Source organism: Oncorhynchus mykiss, chromosome 29, assembly GCF_057628025.1.
Source record: "Oncorhynchus mykiss isolate SJ-2025 chromosome 29, ASM5762802v1, whole genome shotgun sequence".
NCBI lineage: Eukaryota > Metazoa > Chordata > Actinopteri > Salmoniformes > Salmonidae > Oncorhynchus > Oncorhynchus mykiss.
Window position 1 is genome coordinate 875,830 of NC_143050.1, and position 27,935 is coordinate 903,764.

General features: G+C 50.7%; 1 protein-coding gene across 1 annotated transcript; it reads right to left on the bottom strand.

The window, feature by feature from the left end:
- Positions 1 to 103: 103 nt before the first annotated feature.
- Positions 104 to 27,935, bottom strand: c1qa (complement C1q A chain). Its single transcript, XM_036968033.2, has 6 exons — positions 27,548 to 27,935; positions 25,666 to 25,836; positions 9,857 to 10,200; positions 9,452 to 9,538; positions 9,269 to 9,313; positions 104 to 1,037 (listed from the first exon to the last, which is right to left on the bottom strand). The coding sequence occupies exons 1-6, from the start codon at positions 27,564 to 27,566 to the stop codon at positions 930 to 932; spliced, it is 774 nt and encodes a 257-aa protein (XP_036823928.1). The 5' UTR covers positions 27,567 to 27,935; the 3' UTR covers positions 104 to 929.

The following is a 27,935-nucleotide window of genomic DNA, read 5'->3' on the forward strand; positions in this document are numbered from 1 at the left end:
TGGTAGAATCTTATTCAACGTGATTCACAGCTGTAATGGCTGCCGAAGGTGCTTCCAGCATGTATTAACTCTTGGATGTGAAGACATACACAATCAAGACAGCTTCATTTTAAATTGTATTTTTATTATTCATTTGGAAAATGTTGTATAATTTCTTTAAAATGTGGAGTAGGATGTGTAGATGAAAGAAAAACATCACATGTGATCCTTTTGAGATTTAAAGCATCAAAAGGTGAAGACTGCCAGGGGTGTGTGTGACTTTCACTTGGCACTGTATTTTATATCAATAATGGCAGGGTTGGTATAGAACAGTATAGATCAGTATAGAACAGTATAGATCAGTATAGAACCGTATAGATCAGTATAGAACAGTATAGATCAGTATAGAACAGTATAGATCAGTATAGAACCGTATAGATCAGTATAGATCAGTATAGAACAGTATAGATCAGTATAGAACCGTATAGATCAGTATAGAACAGTATAGAACAGTATAGAACCGTATAGATCAGTATAGATCAGTATAGAACAGTATAGAACAGTATAGATCAGTATAGAACCGTATAGATCAGTATAGAACAGTATAGAACAGTATAGAACCGTATAGAACAGTATAGATCAGTATAGAACAGTATAGGACCACATAGATCAGTATAGATCAGTATAGAACAGTATAGATCAGTATAGAACAGTATAGATCGGTATAGATCAGTATAGATCGGTATAGAACAGTATAGATCAGTATAGAAAAGTGTAGATCCGTATAGAACAGAATAGAAAAGTGTTGATCAGTATAGATCAGTATAGATGATCAGTATAGAAAAGTATAGAACTGTATGGAACAGTATAGATCAGTATAGAACAGTGTTAGTAATGGTTGGTTCCCAGGGACAGCTCATGTGACGAGGTCACTGCATGGCGTTGTGACATCACTTCCCGGTGGGGAAGAGCATGAAGCCGTTGAACACGATCTTCTTGTCCTTCTTGTCGTCCTTCACATTCTCCGGCTGCTCGTCTTTAAACGGCTCCAGCCACACCTGGTTATATTAACACACCTGGTTACACACCTGTTTATAGAATCATTGTGTGCTGTTGGTATGGACGATGCTACACAAAGACAGCAGTCACATCCCATTCAATCTGACATAATAAGCCAACAGGCCACAATCATGACAATAAAAATACAACCCTTTAGCATTTCCAAATCAAAATGTACTACTGTTAGCTAGCTACATCTCATTGATAACTTACTTCATCAAGTTCTGCACACAAAGTAACCGGTGATCTAAAGTTGAATGCAGTCGTGTTTCACCCAGTCATGGTCACCCGTGTTTCACCCAGTCATGGTCACCTGTGTTTCACCCAGTAATGGTCACCCGTGTTTCACCCAGTCATGGTCACCCATGTTTCACCCAGTCATGGTCACCCGTGTTTCACCCAGTCATGGTCACCCGTGTTTCACCCAGTCATGGTCACCCGTGTTTCACCCAGTCATGGTCACCCGTGTTTCACCCAGTCATGGTCACCCGTGTTTCACCCAGTCATGGTCACCCGTGGTTCACCCAGTCATGGTCACCCATGTTTCACCCAGTCATGGTCACCTGTGTTTCACCCAGTCATGGTCACCCGTGTTTCACCCAGTCATGGTCACCCATAGATAGTTAACAGCAAGCGAGATACAATAATAAAACAGTGGCATGATTATGATAATTTTAACTTCTTGTTGAAAGTTAATCTTGAAAAGGGCGATGGTAACAAATTAGCAAACACATCCTCCTCAGTCCTCAAAGATAACACCTACACACTAGCCTACAACACAAACTAACTTGACCATAGGAAAACTAGAGCTCGTGCTATTGGCTCACAATCTCAGCAGTGACATGTCTCTAGCCCTACATTTTCCTTTTTTTTGTAAAACAGTCCCACCCATTGCAAGTCAAAATGTGATTGGTTGATTCTACTGTCACTCCAAAATTATGCTCTAATACAGTTGAATGGCAGAGGCATTCTTTCTAGCTTCTGAAAGCCAATAGCTAAGCTAGTTAGCTGGTTTTATCTCCCCAGAGACCCCCAAAGAAAATCCTGATTGGATATTTTTTTCTCTTCACCCTTTCCTCTCTTAACCCTTTCCTTTCCAACACACACTGAAGACATTAAATTAGAATATAATCGAAAATAATAAAATAAATCAGATTACCATTTAAATATTATTGAAAAGATAGAAAAGATAGAAATTAAATAGAATGACATTTTTAATATAAAAATACATTTATTATTTTATCAACCCTTAGGCCTTCTCTGTAGGTTTAGAAGGCACTTACAGTTTCCACTCGATGATGCTCTGTGCTGATTGGTTAGAATAGATTATGCTCTGTGCTGATTGGTTAGTATGGGGGGTGCTGTGTGCTGATTAGTTAGTATGGAGCAGGTATTCCCAAACTGGGGTATGTGCAATGTCGTCGGGGGTACGCCAAATTAAAAAAAGATATATATACTGGATGATCATGATCAAAAATATAATTATGTATATATATATATACATATATAATATTTTTCACATTTTCAAACAGTACATTTATGTTGTCCAACGGGGCTATACTTTTGGGTGAGTTTTTTCCCTCGCCTCAGTAGCCTCGTTTCACTGCCAAAAATAAAATTAAACCACCTGTTGTTCAGTGAAATAACAACACAATGTCAAATACAGGTAGCCTAGTTAAATAATTAACATCCAATCACATTAACCGTTACTCATCCAATCACATTAACCGTTACTCATCTAATCACATTAACCGTTACTCATCCAATCACATTAACAGTTACTCATCCAATCAAATTAACCGTTACTCAACCAATCACATTAACCGTTACTCATCCAATCACATTAACCGTTACTCATCCAATCACATTAACAGTTACTCATCCAATCACATTAACCGTTACTCATCCAATCACATTAACCGTTACTCATCCAATCACATTAACCGTTACTCATCCAATCACATTAACCGTTACTCATCCAATCACATTAACAGTTACTAATCCAATCACATTAACCGTTACTCATCCAATCACATTAACCGTTACTCATCCAATCACATTAACCGTTACTTTCTCACAGGAAACCTTCACTCTTGCTCAGACATTTAGAAACGAAACATGACCATTTGAAAAATAAGCCAAGGGAGAATAAAGACGACTTTCAGCATCAGTGACATGGCAGGAGATGTTTTGAAACAATTACTGCTTCGCATACAAGCCAGTGAATTCTATGCGTTACAGCTGGATGAGTCAACAGACGTGGCGGGCCTGGCACAGCTCCTGGTATATGTCCGTTATGTTTATGGGGGGTCAATTAAGGAAGACGTCCTCTTCTGCAAACCACTGGAAACCAGGACAACAGGAGAGGATATTTTTTAAGTACTGGACAGCTTTGTGACATCAAATGGACTTTGGTGGTCAAGATGTGTTGGTGTCTGTACTGATGGCACAAAAGCCTTGACAGGAAGACATAGTGGAGTGGTAACGCACGTGCAAGCGGTTGCTCCCGACGTCACTTGGGTACACTGCAGCATCCACCGAGAGGCTCTTGCTGCCAAGGGAATGCCTGACAGCTTGAAAGATGTTTTGGACTCTACAGTGAAAATGGTTAACTTTGTTAAAGCAAGGCCCCTGAACTCTCGTGTATTTTCTGCATTATGCAATGATATGGACAGCGACCATGTAAAGCTTTTACAACATCAAGAAGTGCGCTGGTTATCAAGGGGCAAAGTATTGACAAATGTTTTTTTATTGAGAGACGAGCTTAAAGTTTTCTTTACTGACCATAATTACACAGGTCCTTTCCAGAAATGGACGACACAAACAACTGGATTCGTTATACCTTTCATGCCCTGCCTCCAGTCCACTTACCGATATCTGAAAAAGAGATCCTCATCGAAATTGCAACAAGTGGTTCTGCCAGATTTCTGGATAGTTGCCCTGGCAAGTCACGCTGTTAATAAGACACTGATGCCCTTTGCAACTACGTACCTATGTGAGAGTGGAATCTCGGCCCTCACTAGCATGACAACTAAATACAGACACAGACTATGTGGAAAATGATTTAAGACTGAGACTCTCTCCAATACAACCCAACATTTCAGAGTTACAATGGGGCAAAAAAGTATTTAGTCAGCCACCAATTGTGCAAGTTCTCCCACTTAAAAAGATGAGAGAGGCCTGTAATTTTCATCATAGGTACACTTCAACTACTCTCTCCAATACAACTCAACAGAGTTATGTGCATCTGTAACAGTCCTCTTCCTGTGAATGACTGGACCAAGGCACAGCGTAACAGTCCTCTTCCTGTGAATGACTGGACCAAGGCGCAGCGTAACGGTCCTATTCCTGTGAATGACTGGACCAAGGCGCAGCGTAACGGTCCTCTTCCTGTGAATGACTGGACCAAGGCGCAGCGTAACGGTCCTCTTCCTGTGAATGACTGGACCAAGGCGCAGCGTAACGGTCCTCTTCCTGTGAATGACTGGACCAAGGCGCAGCGTAACGGTCCTCTTCCTGTAAATGACTGGACCAAGGCGCAGCGTAACGGTCCTCTTCCTGTAAATGACTGGACCAAGGCCCACCGTAACAGTCCTCTTCCTGTGAATGACTGGAGACCAAGGCGCAGCATAACGGTCCTCTTCCTGTTAATGACTGGACCAAGGCGCAGCGTAACAGTTCTCTTCCTGTGAATGACTGGACCAAGGTGCAGCGTAACAGTCCTCTTCCTGTGAATGACTGGAACAAGGCGCAGCGTAACGGTCCTCTTCCTGTGAATGACTGGACCAAGGCGCAGCGTAACGGTCCTCTTCCTGTGAATGACTGGAGACCAAGGCGCAGCTTAACGGTCCTCTTCCTGTGAATGACTGGACCAAGGCGCAGCGTAACAGTCCTCTTCCTGTGAATGACTGGACCAAGGTGCAGCGTAACAGTCCTCTTCCTGTGAATGACTGGACCAAGGCGCAGCGTAACGGTCCTCTTCCTGTGAATGACTGGACCAAGGCGCAGCATAACGGTCCTCTTCCTGTGAATGACTGGACCAAGGCGCAGCGTAGCGGTCCTCTTCATGTGAATGACTGGACCAAAGCGCAGCGTAACGGTCCTCTTCCTGTGCGCAGCGTGAGACGTGTTCATGATATTTTATTAAAATCAGAACACTAGAACAAAAACCAACAAAGAGGAAAACGAACAGTTCTGTAAGGAAACTAACAATACAGAAAACAACTACCCACAAAACCCATGTGGGCAAGAGCTACCTAAGTATGGTTCAATCAGAGACAACGATAGACAGCTGTCCCTGAGAACCATACCTGGGGCATCCCGGGTGGCGCAGTGGTTAAGGGCGCTGTACTGCAGCGCCAGCTGTGCCATCAGAGTCCCTGGGTTCGTGCCCAGGCTCTGTCGTAACCGGCCGCGACCGGGAGGTTCGTGGGGCGACGCACAATTGGCCTAGCGTCGTCTGGGTTAGGGAGGGCCTGGTCGGTAGGGATGTCCTTGTCTCATCGCGCACCAGCGACTCCTGTGGCGGGCCGGGCGCAGTGCGCGCTAATCAAGGTTGCCAGGTGCACAATGTTTCCTCCGACACATTGGTGCGGTTGGCTTCCAGGTTGGATGCGCGCTGTGTTAAGAAGCAGTGCGGCTTGGTTGGGTTGTGTATCGGAGGACACATGACTTTCAACCTTCGTCTCTCCCGAGCCTGTACGGGAGTTGTAGCGATGAGACAAGATAGTAGCTACTACAACAATTGGACACCATGAAATTGGGGAGAAAAAGCATTTTTTTTACAAATTTTAAAAAAGAGAACCATACCCGGCCAAAAACAAAGAAATACAAAAATATAGAAAGGAGAACATAGAATGCCCTGGCCTAACCAAAATAGAGAATAAAAGCCTCTCTATGGCCAGGGCCTGACAGCATCCTTTCAAGCACACCCTTCTCATTTTATATATAAGATGGTTAAATAAAGAGCTACATTTTTGATTATTATTATAATATTATTTGTGCCCTGGTCCTATAAGAGCTCATTGTCACTTCCCACGAGCCGGGTTGTGACAAACTCACACTCATTCTTATGAGTAATACATGTATCGTATATTGTGTGTGTGTGGCAGGATTACAATGATGGCAAACAACAACATTTGAGAGTGTGCTGACCCTGGTGATAGAGGGGGTACAGCTGACCCTGGTGATAGAGGGGGTACAGCTGACCCTGGTGATAGAGGGGGTACAGCTGACCCTGGTGATAGAGGGGGTACAGCTGATCCTGGTGATAGAGGGGGTACAGCTGACCCTGGTGATAGAGGGGGTACAGCTGACCCTGGTGATAGAGGGGGTACAGCTGACCCTGGTGATAGAGGGGGTACAGCTGATCCTGGTGATAGAGGGGGTACAGATGACCCTGGTGATAGAGGGGGTACAGCTGACCCTGGTGATAGAGGGGGTACAGCTGACCCTGGTGATAGAGGGGGTACAGATGACCCTGGTGATAGAGGGGGTACAGCTGACCCTGGTGCTAGAGGGGGTACAGATGACCCTGGTGATAGAGGGGGTACAGCTGACCCTGGTGATAGAGGGGGTACAGCTGACCCTGGTGATAGAGGGGGTACAGCTGACCCTGGTGCTAGAGGGGGTACAGATGACCCTGGTGATAGAGGGGATACAGCTGACCCTGGTGCTAGAGGGGGTACACATGACCCTGGTGATAGAGGGGGTACAGCTGACCCTGGTGCTAGAGGGGGTACAGCTGACTCTGGTGATAAAGGGGGTACAGCTGACCCTGGTGATAGAGGGGGTACAGCTGACCCTGGTGATAGAGGGGGTACAGCTGACCCTGGTGATAGAGGGGGTACAGCTGACCCTGGTGATAGAGGGGGTACAGCTGACCCTGGTGATAGAGGGGGTACAGCTGACCCTGGTGATAGAGGGGGTACAGCTGACCCTGGTGATAGAGGGGGTACAGCTGACCCTGGTGATAGAGGGGGTACAGCTGATCCTGGTGATAGAGGGGGTACAGCTGATCCTGGTGATAGAGGGGGTACAGCTGATCCTGGTGATAGAGGGGGTACAGCTGACCCTGGTGATAGAGGGGGTACAGCTGACCCTGGTGATAGAGGGGGTACAGCTGATCCTGGTGATAGAGGGGGTACAGCTGACCCTGGTGATAGAGGGGGTACAGCTGACCCTGGTGATAGAGGGGGTACAGCTGACCCTGGTGATAGAGGGGGTACAGCTGACCCTGGTGATAGAGGGGGTACAGCTGACCCTGGTGATAGAGGGGGTACAGCTGACCCTGGTGATAGAGGGGGTACAGCTGACCCTGGTGATAGAGGGGGTACAGCTGATCCTGGTGATAGAGGGGGTACAGCTGATCCTGGTGATAGAGGGGGTACAGCTGACCCTGGTGATAGAGGGGGTACAGCTGACCCTGGTGATAGAGGGGGTACAGCTGACCCTGGTGATAGAGGGGGTACAGCTGACCCTGGTGATAGAGGGGGTACAGCTGATCCTGGTGATAGAGGGGGTACAGCTGACCCTGGTGATAAAGGGGGTACAGCTGACCCTGGTGATAGAGGGGGTACAGCTGACCCTGGTGATAAAGGGGGTACAGCTGACCCTGGTGATAAAGGGGGTACAGCTGACCCTGGTGATAAAGGGGGTACAGCTGATCCTGGTGATAGAGGGGGTACAGCTGACCCTGGTGATAAAGGGGGTACAGCTGACCCTGGTGATAGAGGGGGTACAGCTGACCCTGGTGATAGAGGGGGTACAGCTGACCCTGGTGATAGAGGGGGTACAGCTGACCCTGGTGATAGAGGGGGTACAGCTGATCCTGGTGATAGAGGGGGTACAGCTGACCCTGGTGATAAAGGGGGTACAGCTGACCCTGGTGATAGAGGGGGTACAGCTGACCCTGGTGATAGAGGGGGTACAGCTGACCCTGGTGATAGAGGGGGTACAGCTGACCCTGGTGATAGAGGGGGTACAGCTGACCCTGGTGATAGAGGGGGTACAGCTGACCCTGGTGATAGAGGGGGTACAGCTGATCCTGGTGATAGAGGGGGTACAGCTGACCCTGGTGATAGAGGGGGTACAGCTGACCCTGGTGATAGAGGGGGTACAGCTGACCCTGGTGATAGAGGGGGTACAGCTGATCCTGGTGATAGAGGGGGTACAGCTGACCCTGGTGATAGAGGGGGTACAGCTGATCCTGGTGATAGAGGGGGTACAGCTGACCCTGGTGATAGAGGGGGTACAGCTGACCCTGGTGATAGAGGGGGTACAGCTGATCCTGGTGATAGAGGGGGTACAGCTGACCCTGGTGATAGAGGGGGTACAGCTGACCCTGGTGATAGAGGGGGTACAGCTGACCCTGGTGATAGAGGGGGTACAGCTGACCCTGGTGATAGAGGGGGTACAGCTGACCCTGGTGATAGAGGGGGTACAGCTGATCCTGGTGATAGAGGGGGTACAGCTGACCCTGGTGATAGAGGGGGTACAGCTGACCCTGGTGATAGAGGGGGTACAGCTGATCCTGGTGATAGAGGGGGTACAGCTGACCCTGGTGATAGAGGGGGTACAGCTGACCCTGGTGATAGAGGGGGTACAGCTGACCCTGGTGATAGAGGGGGTACAGCTGATCCTGGTGATAGAGGGGGTACAGCTGACCCTGGTGATAGAGGGGGTACAGCTGACCCTGGTGATAGAGGGGGTACAGCTGATCCTGGTGATAGAGGGGGTACAGCTGACCCTGGTGATAGAGGGGGTACAGCTGACCCTGGTGATAGAGGGGGTACAGCTGACCCTGGTGATAGAGGGGGTACAGCTGACCCTGGTGATAGAGGGGGTACAGCTGACCCTGGTGATAGAGGGGGTACAGCTGACCCTGGTGATAGAGGGGGTACAGCTGACTCTGGTGATAGAGGGGGTACAGCTGACCCTGGTGATAGAGGGAGTACAGCTGACCCTGGTGATAGAGGGGGTACAGCTGACCCTGGTGATAGAGGGGGTACAGCTGACCCTGGTGATAGAGGGGGTACAGCTGACCCTGGTGATAGAGGGGGTACAGCTGGAAGTTGAATGTTTGAAGGAGTACGGGACTTTAAAAGGTTTGGGAACCACTGGTATGGAGGATGCTGTGTGGTGATTGGTTAGTTAGGAGGATGCTGTGTGGTGATTGGTTAATATGGATGATACTATGTGCTGATTGGTTAGTATGGAGGATGGTTCCCACCTTGTTGCCGCGTGATAGGTCCAACACCACACCCCCTGACAGAACCTACACATCATGGAATTAACAATAAAATAGTGTTATTAGGAAGAAAAATCTATGTTGTTAAACTCTTTACCCGGTGTCGTCATAGTAACCCAACCTGGTGTCATCAGTCCCTACTTGGTGTTGTCATAGTAACCATACCTGGGTAGTGGCTCTGTTGTTGTAGTCACAGAAACCTAGCATCCTCTCTCCCAGGGCGTCACTTTTCAGATACAGACACATGCCCACCTATACACACACACACACACACACACACACACACACACACACAGTTTTACAAGATGTCGAAAGAGAGAGTAATACCTGTCTGTCTGTCTGTCTGTCTGTCTGTCTGTCTGTCTGTCTGTCTGTCTGTCTGTCTGTCTATCTGTCTGTCTGTCTGTCTGTCTGTCTGTCTGTCTATCTGTCTGTCTGTCTGTCTGTCTGTCTGTCTGTCTGTCAATGTAATACTTGTCTGTCTGTCTGTCTGTCTGTCTGTCTGTCTGTCTGTCTGTCTGTCTGTCTGTCTGTCTGTCTGTCTGTCTGTCTATCTGTCTGTCTGTCTACCTTGGCCTCTGAGTGGAAGACGAAGTAGTAGACTCCAGGTATGCTGCAGGTGAACATTCCAGAGTTCAAACTGATCAGGTTGCTGCTGGTGATGGCGGAGTTATAGGTCAGGGTTCGTTTGTAGGGGGGGTAGGAGATGTCTGTCCGGGACACGGAGAAGGCTGCGCGGTGTTGACGGGATTGGTCCCCGCCCCTCCCTGCAGGGCCAGGGGGGCCAGGGGGCCCAGAAGGACCCTCAGGTCCCAGGTCTCCACTTAAGCCTTTAGGCCCCATGTCCCCGGGGATCCCCCGGCTCCCCTTCATCCCTTTCAGTCCATGGGGCAACCCCGCATCCAGCTGCAGTGCTGGGAGAAAGATGAGGGAGGGACCGAGGTTTACTAAACAGCAACCATTAGATGTGGACTTTTCAGCTCAATACCACATACCCTGACCACCAGTCCCTGACCACCAGACTGACCACCAGACTGACCACCAGACTGACCACCAGACCCTGACCACCAGACTGACCACCAGACCCTGACCACCAGACTGACCACCAGACCCTGACCACCAGACTGACCACCAGACTGACCACCAGACTGTACCAGACCCTGACCACCAGACTGACCACCAGACCCTGACCACCAGACTGACCACCAGACCCTGACCACCAGACTGACCACCAGACCCTGACCACCAGACTGACCACCAGACTGACCACCAGACTGTACCAGACCCTGACCACCAGACTGACCACCAGACCCTGACCACCAGACTGACCACCAGACCCTGACCACCAGACTGACCACCAGACTGACCACCAGACCCTGACCACCAGACTGTAACAGACCCTGACCACCAGACCCTGACCACCAGACCCTGACCACTAGAGTGACCACCAGGCTGACCACCAGACCCTGACCACCGGACTGACCACCAGACCCTGACCACCAGACTGACCACCAGACTATAACAGACCCTGACCACCAGACTGTAACAGACTCTGACCACCAGACTGTAACAGACCCTGACCACCACACTGTAACAGACCCTGACCACCAGACTGTATAAGACCCTGACCACCAGAGTATAACAGACCCTGACCACCAGACTGTAACAGACCCTGACCACCAGACTATAACAGACCCTGACCACCAGACTGTAACAGACCCTGACCACTAGAGTGACCACCAGGCTGACCACCAGACCCTGACCACCGGACTGACCACCAGACCCTGACCACCAGACTGACCACCAGACTATAACAGACCCTGACCACCAGACTGTAACAGACCCTGACCACCAGACTATAACAGACCCTGACCAGACTGTAACAGACCCTGACCAGACTGTAACAGACCCTGACCACCAGACTATAACAGACCCTGACCACCAGACTGTAACAGACCCTGACCACCACACTGTAACAGACCCTGACCAGACTATAACAGACCCTGACCACCAGACTGTAACAGACCCTGACCAGACTGTAACAGACCCTGACCAGACTGTAACAGACCCTGACCACCAGACTATAACAGACCCTGACCACCAGACTATAACAGACCCTGACCACCAGACTGTAACAGACCCTGACCACCAGACTATAACAGACCCTGACCACCAGACTGTAACAGACCCTGACCACCAGACTATAACAGGCCCTGACCACCACACTGTAAGAGACCCTGACCACCAGACTATAATAGACTCTGACCACCAGACTATAACAGACCCTGACCACCAGACTATAACAGACCCTGACCACCAGACTGTAACAGACCCTGACCAGACTGTAACAGACCCTGACCACCAGACTATAACAGACCCTGACCACCAGACTGTAACAGACCCTGACCACCAGACTGTAACAGACCCTGACCACCAGACTATAACAGACCCTGACCACCAGACTATAACAGACCCTGACCACCAGACTATAACAGACCCTGACCACCAGACTGTAACAGACCCTGACCAGACTGTAACAGACCCTGACCACCAGACTATAACAGACCCTGACCACCAGACTGTAACAGACCCTGACCACCACACTGTAACAGACCCTGACCAGACTATAACAGACCCTGACCACCAGACTGTAACAGACCCTGACCAGACTGTAACAGACCCTGACCACCAGACCATAACATACCCTGACCACCAGACTGTAACAGACCCTGACCACCAGACTATAACAGACCCTGACCAGACTGTAACAGACCCTGACCAGACTGTAACAGACCCTGACCACCAGACTATAACAGACCCTGACCACCAGACTGTAACAGACCCTGACCACCACACTGTAACAGACCCTGACCAGACTATAACAGACCCTGACCACCAGACTGTAACAGACCCTGACCACCAGACTATAACAGACCCTGACCACCAGACTGTAACAGACCCTGACCACCAGACTATAACAGACCCTGACCACCAGACTGTAACAGACCCTGACCAGACTGTAACAGACCCTGACCACCAGACTGTAACAGACCCTGACCACCAGACTGTAACAGACCCTGACCACCAGACTATAACAGACCCTGACCACCAGACTGTAACAGACCCTGACCAGACTGTAACAGACCCTGACCACCAGACTATAACAGACCCTGACCACCAGACTGTAACAGACCCTGACCACCACACTGTAACAGACCCTGACCAGACTATAACAGACCCTGACCACCAGACTGTAACAGACCCTGACCAGACTGTAACAGACCCTGACCAGACTGTAACAGACCCTGACCACCAGACTATAACAGACCCTGACCACCAGACTGTAACAGACCCTGACCACAACACTGTAACAGACCCTGACAAGACTATAACAGACCCTGACCACCAGACTGTAACAGACCCTGACCACCAGACTATAACAGACCCTGACCACCAGACTGTAACAGACCCTGACCACCAGACTATAACAGACCCTGACCACCAGACTGTAACAGACCCTGACCAGACTGTAACAGACCCTGACCACCAGACTGTAACAGACCCTGACCACCAGACTGTAACAGACCCTGACCACCTGACTATAACAGACCCTGACCACCAGACTATAAAAGACCCTGACCACCAGACCCTGACCACCAGACTGACCACCAGACTGTAACAGACCCTGACCACCAGACTGTAACAGACCCTGACCACCAGACTATAACAGACCCTGACCACCACACTGTAACAGACCCTGACCAGACTATAACAGACCCTGACCACCAGACTGTAACAGACCCTGACCACCAGACTATAACAGACCCTGACCACCAGACTGTAACAGACCCTGACCAGACTATAACAGACCCTGACCACCAGACTGTAACAGACCCTGACCACCAGACTATAACAGACCCTGACCACCAGACTGTAACAGACCCTGACCAGACTGTAACAGACCCTGACCACCAGACTGTAACAAACCCTGACCACCAGACTGTAACAGACCCTGACCACCAGACTGTAACAGACCCTGACCAGACTGTAACAGACCCTGACCACCAGACTATAACAGACCCTGACCAGACTCTAACAGACCCTGACCACCAGACTATAACAGACCCTGACCACCAGACTGTAACAGACCCTGACCACCAGACTGTAACAGACCCTGACCACCAGACTATAACAGACCCTGACCACCAGACTGTAACAGACCCTGACCAGACTGTAACAGACCCTGACCACCAGACCCTGACCACCAGACTGACCACCAGACTGTAACAGACCCTGACCACCAGACTGTAACAGGCCCTGACCACCAGACTATAACAGACCCTGACCACCAGACTGTAACACTCCCTGACCACCACACTGTAACAGACCCTGACCAGACTATAACAGACCCTGACCACCAGACTGTAACAGACCCTGACCACCAGACTATAACAGACCCTGACCACCAGACTGTAACAGACCCTGACCAGACTATAACAGACCCTGACCACCAGACTATAACAGACCCTGACCACCAGACTGTAACAGACCCTGACCACCACACTGTAACAGACCCTGACCACCAGACTATAACAGACCCTGACCACCACACTGTAACAGACCCTGACCAGACTGTAACAGACCCTGACCAGACTGTAACAGACCCTGACCACCACACTGTAACATACCCTGACCACCAGACTGTAACAGACCCTGACCACCAGACTGTAACAGACCCTGACCACCAGACTGTAACAGACCCTGACCACCACACTGTAACAGACCCTGACCACCACACTGTAACAGACCCTGACCAGAGTATAACAGACCCTGACCACCAGACTGTAACAGACCCTGACCACCAGACTGTAACAGACCCTGACCACCAGACTATAACAGACCCTGACCACCAGACTGTAACAGACCCTGACCAGACTATAACAGACCCTGACCACCAGACTGTAACAGACCCTGACCACCAGACTATAACAGACCCTGACCACCAGACTGTAACAGACCCTGACCAGACTATAACAGACCCTGACCACCTGACTATAACAGACCCTGACCACCACACTGTAACAGACCCTGACCACCAGACTATAACAGACCCTGACCACCAGACTGTAACAGACCCTGACCAGACTATAACAGACCCTGACCACCAGACTGTAACAGACCCTGACCACCAGACTGTAACAGACCCTGACCACCAGACTATAACAGACCCTGACCACCAGACTGTAACAGACCCTGACCAGACTATAACAGACCCTGACCACCAGACTGTAACAGACCCTGACCAGACTATAACAGACCCTGACCACCAGACTGTAACAGACCCTGACCACCAGACTATAACAGACCCTGACCACCAGACTGTAACAGACCCTGACCAGACTATAACAGACCCTGACCACCAGACTGTAACAGACCCTGACCACCAGACTATAACAGACCCTGACCACCACACTGTAACAGACCCTGACCAGACTATAACAGACCCTGACCACCAGACTGTAACAGACCCTGACCACCAGACTATAACAGACCCTGACCACCAGACTGTAACAGACCCTGACCAGACTATAACAGACCCTGACCACCAGACTGTAACAGACCCTGACCACCTGACTATAACAGACCCTGACCACCACACTGTAACAGACCCTGACCAGACTATAACAGACCCTGACCACCAGACTGTAACAGACCCTGACCACCAGACTATAACAGACCCTGACCACCAGACTGTAACAGACCCTGACCAGACTATAACAGACCCTGACCACCAGACTGTAACAGACCCTGACCACCTGACTATAACAGACCCTGACCACCAGACTGTAACAGACCCTGACCAGACTGTAACAGACCCTGACCACCAGACTGTAACAAACCCTGACCACCAGACTGTAACAGACCCTGACCACCAGACTATAACAGACCCTGACCACCAGACTGTAACAGACCCTGACCAGACTGTAACAGACCCTGACCACCAGACTATAACAGACCCTGACCAGACTCTAACAGACCCTGAACACCAGACTATAACAGACCCTGACCACCAGACTGTAACAGACCCTGACCACCAGACCATAACAGACCCTGACCACCAGACTGTAACAGACCCTGACCACCAGACTGTAACAGACCCTGACCACCAGACTATAACAGACCCTGACCACCAGACTGTAACAGACCCTGACCAGACTGTAACAGACCCTGACCACCAGACCCTGACCACCAGACTGACCACCAGACTGTAACAGACCCTGACCACCAGACTGTAACAGGCCCTGACCACCAGACTATAACAGACCCTGACCACCAGACTGTAACACTCCCTGACCACCACACTGTAACAGACCCTGACCACCAGACTGTAACAGACCCTGACCAGAGTATAACAGACCCTGACCACCAGACTGTAACAGACCCTGACCACCAGACTGTAACAGACCCTGACCACCAGACCCTGACCACCAGACTATAACAGACCCTGACCACCAGACTGTAACAGACCCTGACCACCAGACTATAACAGACCCTGACCACCACACTGTAACAGACCCTGACCAGAGTATAACAGACCCTGACCACCAGACTGTAACAGACCCTGACCACCAGACTATAACAGACCCTGACAACCAGACTGTAACAGACCCTGACCACCAGACTGTAACAGACCCTGACCACCAGACTATAACAGACCCTGACCACCACACTGTAACAGACCCTGACCAGAGTATAACAGACCCTGACCACCAGACTGTAACAGACCCTGACCACCAGACTGTAACAGACCCTGACAACCAGCCTGTAACAGACCCTGACCACCACACTGTAACAGACCCTGACCACCAGACTGTAACAGACCCTGACCACCAGACTGTAACAGACCCTGACCACCAGACTGTAACAGACCCTGACCACCAGACTATAACAGACCCTGACCACCAGACTGTAACAGACCCTGACCACCAGACTGTAACAGACCCTGACCAGACTGTAACAGACCCTGACCACCAGACTGTAACAGACCCTGACCAGACTGTAACAGACCCTGACCACCAGACTATAATAGACCCTGACCACCAGACTATAACAGACCCTGACCACCAGACTATAACAGACCCTGACCACCAGACTATAACAGACCCTGACCACCAGACTATAACAGACCCTGACCAGACTGTAACAGACCCTGACCACCAGACTATAACAGACCCTGACCACCAGACTATAACAGACCCTGACCACCAGACTATAACAGACCCTGACCACCAGACTATAACAGACCCTGACCAGACTGTAACAGACCCTGACCACCAGACTATAACAGACCCTGACCACCAGACTATAACAGACCCTGACCACCAGACTATAACAGACCCTGACCACCAGACTATAACAGACCCTGACCACCAGACTATAACAGACCCTGACCACCAGACTGTAACAGACCCTGACCACCACACTATAACAGACCCTGACCAGACTGTAACAGACCCTGACCACCAGACTGTAACAGACCCTGACCACCAGACTGTAACAGACCCTGACCACCACACTGTAACAGACCCTGACCACCACACTATAACAGACCCTGACCAGACTGTAACAGACCCTGACCACCAGACTGTAACAGACCCTGACCACCAGACTGTAACAGACCCTGACCACCACACTGTAACAGACCCTGACCACCACACTGTAACAGACCCTGACCAGAGTATAACAGACCCTGACCACCAGACTGTAACAGACCCTGACCACCAGACTGTAACAGACCCTGACCACCAGACTATAACAGACCCTGACCACCAGACTGTAACAGACCCTGACCACCAGACTATAACAGACCCTGACCACCAGACTGTAACAGACCCTGACCACCAGACTATAACAGGCCCTGACCACCAGACTGTAACAGACCCTGACCACCAGACTGTAACAGACCCTGACCACCAGACTATAACAGACCCTGACCACCAGACTGTAACAGACCCTGACCACCAGACTATAACAGGCCCTGACCACCACACTGTAAGAGACCCTGACCACCAGACTATAATAGACTCTGACCACCAGACTATAACAGACCCTGACCACCAGACTATAACAGACCCTGACCACCAGACTGTAACAGACCCTGACCAGACTGTAACAGACCCTGACCACCAGACTATAACAGACCCTGACCACCAGACTGTAACAGACCCTGACCACCAGACTGTAACAGACCCTGACCACCAGACTATAACAGACCCTGACCACCAGACTATAACAGACCCTGACCACCAGACTATAACAGACCCTGACCACCAGACTGTAACAGACCCTGACCAGACTGTAACAGACCCTGACCACCAGACTATAACAGACCCTGACCACCAGACTGTAACAGACCCTGACCACCACACTGTAACAGACCCTGACCAGACTATAACAGACCCTGACCACCAGACTGTAACAGACCCTGACCAGACTGTAACAGACCCTGACCACCAGACCATAACATACCCTGACCACCAGACTGTAACAGACCCTGACCACCAGACTATAACAGACCCTGACCAGACTGTAACAGACCCTGACCAGACTGTAACAGACCCTGACCACCAGACTATAACAGACCCTGACCACCAGACTGTAACAGACCCTGACCACCACACTGTAACAGACCCTGACCAGACTATAACAGACCCTGACCACCAGACTGTAACAGACCCTGACCACCAGACTATAACAGACCCTGACCACCAGACTGTAACAGACCCTGACCACCAGACTATAACAGACCCTGACCACCAGACTGTAACAGACCCTGACCAGACTGTAACAGACCCTGACCACCAGACTGTAACAGACCCTGACCACCAGACTGTAACAGACCCTGACCACCAGACTATAACAGACCCTGACCACCAGACTGTAACAGACCCTGACCAGACTGTAACAGACCCTGACCACCAGACTATAACAGACCCTGACCACCAGACTGTAACAGACCCTGACCACCACACTGTAACAGACCCTGACCAGACTATAACAGACCCTGACCACCAGACTGTAACAGACCCTGACCAGACTGTAACAGACCCTGACCAGACTGTAACAGACCCTGACCACCAGACTATAACAGACCCTGACCACCAGACTGTAACAGACCCTGACCACAACACTGTAACAGACCCTGACAAGACTATAACAGACCCTGACCACCAGACTGTAACAGACCCTGACCACCAGACTATAACAGACCCTGACCACCAGACTGTAACAGACCCTGACCACCAGACTATAACAGACCCTGACCACCAGACTGTAACAGACCCTGACCAGACTGTAACAGACCCTGACCACCAGACTGTAACAGACCCTGACCACCAGACTGTAACAGACCCTGACCACCTGACTATAACAGACCCTGACCACCAGACTATAAAAGACCCTGACCACCAGACCCTGACCACCAGACTGACCACCAGACTGTAACAGACCCTGACCACCAGACTGTAACAGACCCTGACCACCAGACTATAACAGACCCTGACCACCACACTGTAACAGACCCTGACCAGACTATAACAGACCCTGACCACCAGACTGTAACAGACCCTGACCACCAGACTATAACAGACCCTGACCACCAGACTGTAACAGACCCTGACCAGACTATAACAGACCCTGACCACCAGACTGTAACAGACCCTGACCACCAGACTATAACAGACCCTGACCACCAGACTGTAACAGACCCTGACCAGACTGTAACAGACCCTGACCACCAGACTGTAACAAACCCTGACCACCAGACTGTAACAGACCCTGACCACCAGACTGTAACAGACCCTGACCAGACTGTAACAGACCCTGACCACCAGACTATAACAGACCCTGACCAGACTCTAACAGACCCTGACCACCAGACTATAACAGACCCTGACCACCAGACTGTAACAGACCCTGACCACCAGACTGTAACAGACCCTGACCACCAGACTATAACAGACCCTGACCACCAGACTGTAACAGACCCTGACCAGACTGTAACAGACCCTGACCACCAGACCCTGACCACCAGACTGACCACCAGACTGTAACAGACCCTGACCACCAGACTGTAACAGGCCCTGACCACCAGACTATAACAGACCCTGACCACCAGACTGTAACACTCCCTGACCACCACACTGTAACAGACCCTGACCAGACTATAACAGACCCTGACCACCAGACTGTAACAGACCCTGACCACCAGACTATAACAGACCCTGACCACCAGACTGTAACAGACCCTGACCAGACTATAACAGACCCTGACCACCAGACTATAACAGACCCTGACCACCAGACTGTAACAGACCCTGACCACCACACTGTAACAGACCCTGACCACCAGACTATAACAGACCCTGACCACCACACTGTAACAGACCCTGACCAGACTGTAACAGACCCTGACCAGACTGTAACAGACCCTGACCACCACACTGTAACATACCCTGACCACCAGACTGTAACAGACCCTGACCACCACACTGTAACAGACCCTGACCACCACACTGTAACAGACCCTGACCACCAGACTGTAACAGACCCTGACAACCAGACTGTAACAGACCCTGACCACCAGACTGTAACAGACCCTGACCACCAGACCCTGACCACCAGACTGTAACAGACCCTGACTACCAGACTGTAACAGACCCTGACCACCAGACTGTAACAGACCCTGACCACCACACTATAACAGACCCTGACCAGACTGTAACAGACCCTGACCACCAGACTGTAACAGACCCTGACCACCAGACTGTAACAGACCCTGACCACCACACTGTAACAGACCCTGACCACCACACTGTAACAGACCCTGACCAGAGTATAACAGACCCTGACCACCAGACTGTAACAGACCCTGACCACCAGACTGTAACAGACCCTGACCACCAGACTATAACAGACCCTGACCACCAGACTGTAACAGACCCTGACCAGACTATAACAGACCCTGACCACCAGACTGTAACAGACCCTGACCACCAGACTATAACAGACCCTGACCACCAGACTGTAACAGACCCTGACCAGACTATAACAGACCCTGACCACCTGACTATAACAGACCCTGACCACCACACTGTAACAGACCCTGACCACCAGACTATAACAGACCCTGACCACCAGACTGTAACAGACCCTGACCAGACTATAACAGACCCTGACCACCAGACTGTAACAGACCCTGACCACCAGACTGTAACAGACCCTGACCACCAGACTATAACAGACCCTGACCACCAGACTGTAACAGACCCTGACCAGACTATAACAGACCCTGACCACCAGACTGTAACAGACCCTGACCAGACTATAACAGACCCTGACCACCAGACTGTAACAGACCCTGACCACCAGACTATAACAGACCCTGACCACCAGACTGTAACAGACCCTGACCAGACTATAACAGACCCTGACCACCAGACTGTAACAGACCCTGACCACCAGACTATAACAGACCCTGACCACCACACTGTAACAGACCCTGACCAGACTATAACAGACCCTGACCACCAGACTGTAACAGACCCTGACCACCAGACTATAACAGACCCTGACCACCAGACTGTAACAGACCCTGACCAGACTATAACAGACCCTGACCACCAGACTGTAACAGACCCTGACCACCTGACTATAACAGACCCTGACCACCACACTGTAACAGACCCTGACCAGACTATAACAGACCCTGACCACCAGACTGTAACAGACCCTGACCACCAGACTATAACAGACCCTGACCACCAGACTGTAACAGACCCTGACCAGACTATAACAGACCCTGACCACCAGACTGTAACAGACCCTGACCACCTGACTATAACAGACCCTGACCACCAGACTGTAACAGACCCTGACCAGACTGTAACAGACCCTGACCACCAGACTGTAACAAACCCTGACCACCAGACTGTAACAGACCCTGACCACCAGACTATAACAGACCCTGACCACCAGACTGTAACAGACCCTGACCAGACTGTAACAGACCCTGACCACCAGACTATAACAGACCCTGACCAGACTCTAACAGACCCTGAACACCAGACTATAACAGACCCTGACCACCAGACTGTAACAGACCCTGACCACCAGACCATAACAGACCCTGACCACCAGACTGTAACAGACCCTGACCACCAGACTGTAACAGACCCTGACCACCAGACTATAACAGACCCTGACCACCAGACTGTAACAGACCCTGACCAGACTGTAACAGACCCTGACCACCAGACCCTGACCACCAGACTGACCACCAGACTGTAACAGACCCTGACCACCAGACTGTAACAGGCCCTGACCACCAGACTATAACAGACCCTGACCACCAGACTGTAACACTCCCTGACCACCACACTGTAACAGACCCTGACCACCAGACTGTAACAGACCCTGACCAGAGTATAACAGACCCTGACCACCAGACTGTAACAGACCCTGACCACCAGACTGTAACAGACCCTGACCACCAGACCCTGACCACCAGACTATAACAGACCCTGACCACCAGACTGTAACAGACCCTGACCACCAGACTATAACAGACCCTGACCACCACACTGTAACAGACCCTGACCAGAGTATAACAGACCCTGACCACCAGACTGTAACAGACCCTGACCACCAGACTATAACAGACCCTGACAACCAGACTGTAACAGACCCTGACCACCAGACTGTAACAGACCCTGACCACCAGACTATAACAGACCCTGACCACCACACTGTAACAGACCCTGACCAGAGTATAACAGACCCTGACCACCAGACTGTAACAGACCCTGACCACCAGACTGTAACAGACCCTGACAACCAGCCTGTAACAGACCCTGACCACCACACTGTAACAGACCCTGACCACCAGACTGTAACAGACCCTGACCACCAGACTGTAACAGACCCTGACCACCAGACTGTAACAGACCCTGACCACCAGACTATAACAGACCCTGACCACCAGACTGTAACAGACCCTGACCACCAGACTGTAACAGACCCTGACCAGACTGTAACAGACCCTGACCACCAGACTGTAACAGACCCTGACCAGACTGTAACAGACCCTGACCACCAGACTATAACAGACCCTGACCACCAGACTATAACAGACCCTGACCACCAGACTATAACAGACCCTGACCACCAGACTATAACAGACCCTGACCACCAGACTATAACAGACCCTGACCAGACTGTAACAGACCCTGACCACCAGACTATAACAGACCCTGACCACCAGACTATAACAGACCCTGACCACCAGACTATAACAGACCCTGACCACCAGACTATAACAGACCCTGACCAGACTGTAACAGACCCTGACCACCAGACTATAACAGACCCTGACCACCAGACTATAACAGACCCTGACCACCAGACTATAACAGACCCTGACCACCAGACTATAACAGACCCTGACCACCAGACTATAACAGACCCTGACCACCAGACTGTAACAGACCCTGACCACCACACTATAACAGACCCTGACCAGACTGTAACAGACCCTGACCACCAGACTGTAACAGACCCTGACCACCAGACTGTAACAGACCCTGACCACCACACTGTAACAGACCCTGACCACCACACTATAACAGACCCTGACCAGACTGTAACAGACCCTGACCACCAGACTGTAACAGACCCTGACCACCAGACTGTAACAGACCCTGACCACCACACTGTAACAGACCCTGACCACCACACTGTAACAGACCCTGACCAGAGTATAACAGACCCTGACCACCAGACTGTAACAGACCCTGACCACCAGACTGTAACAGACCCTGACCACCAGACTATAACAGACCCTGACCACCAGACTGTAACAGACCCTGACCACCAGACTATAACAGACCTTGACCACCACACTGTAACAGACCCTGACCAGAGTATAACAGACCCTGACCACCAGACTGTAACAGACCCTGACCACCAGACTGTAACAGACCCTGACAACCAGACTATAACAGACCCTGACCACCAGACTGTAACAGACCCTGACCACCAGACCATAACAGACCCTGACCACCACACTGTAACAGACCCTGACCAGAGTATAACAGACCCTGACCACCAGACTGTAACAGACCCTGACCACCAGACTGTAACAGACCCTGACAACCAGACTGTAACAGACCCTAACCACCAGACCCTGACCACCAGACTGTAACAGACCCTGACCACCAGACTGTAACAGACCCTAACCACCAGACCCTGACCACCAGACTGTAACAGACCCTGACCACCAGACTGTAACAGACCCTGACCACCAGACTGTAACAGACCCTGACCACCACACTATAACAGACCCTGACCAGACTGTAACAGACCCTGACCACCAGACTGTAACAGACCCTGACCACCAGACTGTAACAGACCCTGACCACCACACTGTAACAGACCCTGACCACCACACTGTAACAGACCCTGACCAGAGTATAACAGACCCTGACCACCAGACTGTAACAGACCCTGACCACCAGACTGTAACAGACCCTGACCACCAGACTATAACAGACCCTGACCACCAGACTGTAACACTCCCTGACCACCACACTGTAACAGACCCTGACCAGACTATAACAGACCCTGACCACCAGACTGTAACAGACCCTGACAACCAGACTGTAACAGACCCTGACCAGACTATAACAGACCCTGACCACCAGACTGTAACAGACCCTGACCACCAGACTGTAACAGACCCTGACCACCAGACTGTAACAGACCCTGACCACCAGACTGTAACAGACCCTGACCACCAGACTGTAACAGACCCTGACCACCACACTGTAACAGACCCTGACCACCAGACTGTAACAGACCCTGACCACCAGACCCTGACCACCAGACTGTAACAGACCCTGACCACCAGACTGTAACAGACCCTGACCACCAGACTGTAACAGACCCTGACCACCACACTATAACAGACCCTGACCAGACTGTAACAGACCCTGACCACCAGACTGTAACAGACCCTGACCACCAGACTGTAACAGACCCTGACCACCACACTGTAACAGACCCTGACCACCACACTGTAACAGACCCTGACCAGACTATAACAGACCCTGACCACCAGACTGTAACAGACCCTGACCACCAGACTGTAACAGACCCTGACCACCAGACTATAACAGACCCTGACCACCAGACTATAACAGACCCTGACCACCAGACTGTAACAGACCCTGACCACCAGACTGTAACAGACCCTGACCACCACACTGTAACAGACCCTGACCAGACTATAACAGACCCTGACCACCAGACTGTAACAGACCCTGACCACCAGACCCTGACCACCAGACTGTAACAGACCCTGACCACCAGACTGTAACAGACCCTGACCACCAGACTGTAACAGACCCTGACCACCAGACCCTGACCACCAGACTATAACAGACCCTGACCACCACACTGTAACAGACCCTGACCAGACTATAACAGACCCTGACCACCAGACTGTAACAGACCCTGACCACCAGACCCTGACCACCAGACTGTAACAGACCCTGACCACCAGACTGTAACAGACCCTGACTTCCAGACTGTAACAGACCCTGACCACCAGACTATAACATTCCCTGACCACCAGACTGTAACAGACCCTGACCACCACACTGTAACAGACCCTGACCAGACTATAACAGACCCTGACCACCAGACTGTAACAGACCCTGACCACCAGACTGTAACAGACCCTGACCACCAGACTGTAACAGACCCTCACCACCACACTGTAACAGACCCTGACCAGAGGAGGAGGGAGAGGAGGGAAAGGAAGAGACAGTAGGGTTGAGGAAGAGAGAGGAAGAGATACAAGGGAGAGGAAGGAGAGGTGGTAGAAGAAGAGAGAGAGAAGGGAGAGGAAGAGAGAGAGAAGGGAGAGGAAGAGAGAGGCGGGAGAGACCCTGACCACACTAACCACACAGTCCTCTTTACTGACAGGTTATGTAACATGCTGTTTCTTCCTCTCCCTTCCTCTTCCTCTCTCCCTCTCTCCCTCCTCTTCCTCTCTCCCTGACTCCCTTATCTCCCTCCTCTCTCCTCTTCTCCCTTCCTCTCCCTCTCTCTACTTATTTCTCCCCCATCTCCCTCTCCCCCTCTCCCTCCTCTCTCCTCCTCTCCCTCCTCCCTTCTCTCTTCTCCCTTCCTCTCCCTCTCTCTACTTATTTCTCCCCCCTCTCCCTCTCCCTCCTCTCTCCTCCTCTCCCTCCTCCCTTCTCTCTTCTCCCTCCTCTCCCTTCTTTATCTTCTCTCCAATCCCTCCATCTCTCTGTTACCTGGCTCTCCTTTTTCTCCCTTTGCTCCTTGTCGCCCATCCCGGCCTGGAGTTCCTCGCGCTCCTGGTGTTCCGTCCTGGACCGAGCATTTGTTCTGGCATCGCCCCAAGGAAAGGAGCACCGCCACACACACCGCAGACAGTGAAAACCCTGACATCATCCTCGGGATCCCTGAGAGGACAGGACGCAGAGACATGACATCATAGAGGGTCAAATATGACGTCACAGGAGAAATTACTCTAGAATACTTTCCCTCCATCCCAGACAACTCCAGATGACTGGTCAAGTTCTATTATTCCACCAACACACCTGAACCCAAAGGCTTGATGATTAGTTGATTGGTTCACCCAAAGGCTTGATGGTTAGTTGATTGGTTCACCCAAAGGTTTGATGGTTAGTTGATTGGTTCACCCAAAGGCTTGATGGTTTAGTTGATTGGTTCACCCAAAGGCTTGATGGTTAGTTGATTGGTTCACCCAAAGGCTTGATGGTTAGTTGATTGGTTCACCCAAAGGCTTGATGGTTAGTTGATTGGTCTCACCCAAAGGCTTGATGGTTAGTTGATTGGTTCACCCAAAGGCTTGATGGTTAGTTGATTGGTTCACCCAAAGGCTTGATGGTTAGTTGATTGGTTCACCCAAAGGCTTGATGGTTAGTTGATTGGTTCACCCAAAGGCTTGATGGTTAGTTGATTGGTTCACCCAAAGGCTTGATGGTTAGTTGATTGGTTCACCCAAAGGTTTGATGGTTAGTTGATTGGTTCACCCAAAGGCTTGATGGTTAGTTGATTGGTTCACACAAAGGCTTGATGGTTTAGTTGATTGGTTCACACAAAGGCTTGATGGTTAGTTGATTGGTTCACACAAAGGCTTGATGGTTAGTTGATTGGTTCACACAAAGGCTTGATGGTTAGTTGATTGGTTCACACAAAGGCTTGATGGTTTAGTTGATTGGTTCACCCAAAGGCTTGATGGTTTAGTTGATTGGTTCACCCAAAGGCTTGATGGTTAGTTGATTGGTTCACACAAAGGCTTGATGGTTAGTTGATTGGTTCACACAAAGGCTTGATGGTTAGTTGATTGGTTCACACAAAGGCTTGATGGTTAGTTGATTGGTTCACCCAAAGGCTTGATGGTTAGTGTATTGGTTCACTCAAAGGCTTGATGGTGATATGCTGCTAACCCCCCCAAGAGGTTTCACAGGTTTCCCAACCCTCTCCTCACCCCCCCCCCCCCCCAAGAGGTTTCACAGGTTTCCCAACCCCCCCCCCCCCCTCCCCTCCCCTCCCCCAAGAGGTTTCACAGGTTTCCCAAACCTCTCCCCCTCCCCTCCCCCAAGAGGTTTCACAGGTTCCCCCCCCCCCAAGAGGTTTCACAGGTTTCCCAACCCTCTCCTCACTCCCCCCCCCCCCCCCCAAGAGGTTTCACAGGTTTCCCAACCCCCCCCCCCTCCCCCAAGAGGTTTCACAGGTTTCCCAAACCTCTCCCCCTCCCCTCCCCTCCCCCAAGAGGTTTCACAGGTTTCCCAAACCTCTCCCCCTCCCCTCCCCTCCCCCAAGAGGTTTCACAGGTTTCCCAAACCCCCCCCCCCCCTCCCCTCCCCTCCCCCAAGAGGTTTCACAGGTTTCCCAAACCTCTCCCCCTCCCCTCCCCTCCCCCAAGAGGTTTCACAGGTTTCCCCCCCCCCCCCCCCCCCCCCAAGAGGTTTCACCGGGCAGAGGAGAGAGTTGGGGAAACCTGGGTTAGAGCATGGAGCTGGTAACTCTTTCCACCTCTGATCCTCTCCTGCTCTCCAAAAAGACAAAAATCATTGACTAAACTCTATTACAAATAAATCTCTATATAACATGTCTATTTAATATGTGTAGATATGTGTCACTCACCAGTGTTTTTGATCAGCATAGAACAGGGACGTCTTGTCTGTCTGTTCCGTCTTTTTAGTTATGTTGAATAAAGTCCATCCTGCAGTTATTACATTGATCACACACACACACACACACAAGCCTGCAGCGTACACACACACACTGAAACACATGAGTCAGTAGCTTTATTTCCTCAAACTCTGTTTTGACTGTCTTTCTCTGTTGGTGGTTTTGATCCAAACACTAAAACCACTTCTTTCTGTAAAAACTGACAGTTATTCTGCTAAATAAGAACAGTAAAGCCCCCTTTACTGGCTCAAATAGCCGACCAATCAGCCTGTTACCAACCCTTAGTAAACATTTGGAAAAAATGGTGTTTGATCAGATACAATGCTATTTTACTGTACAC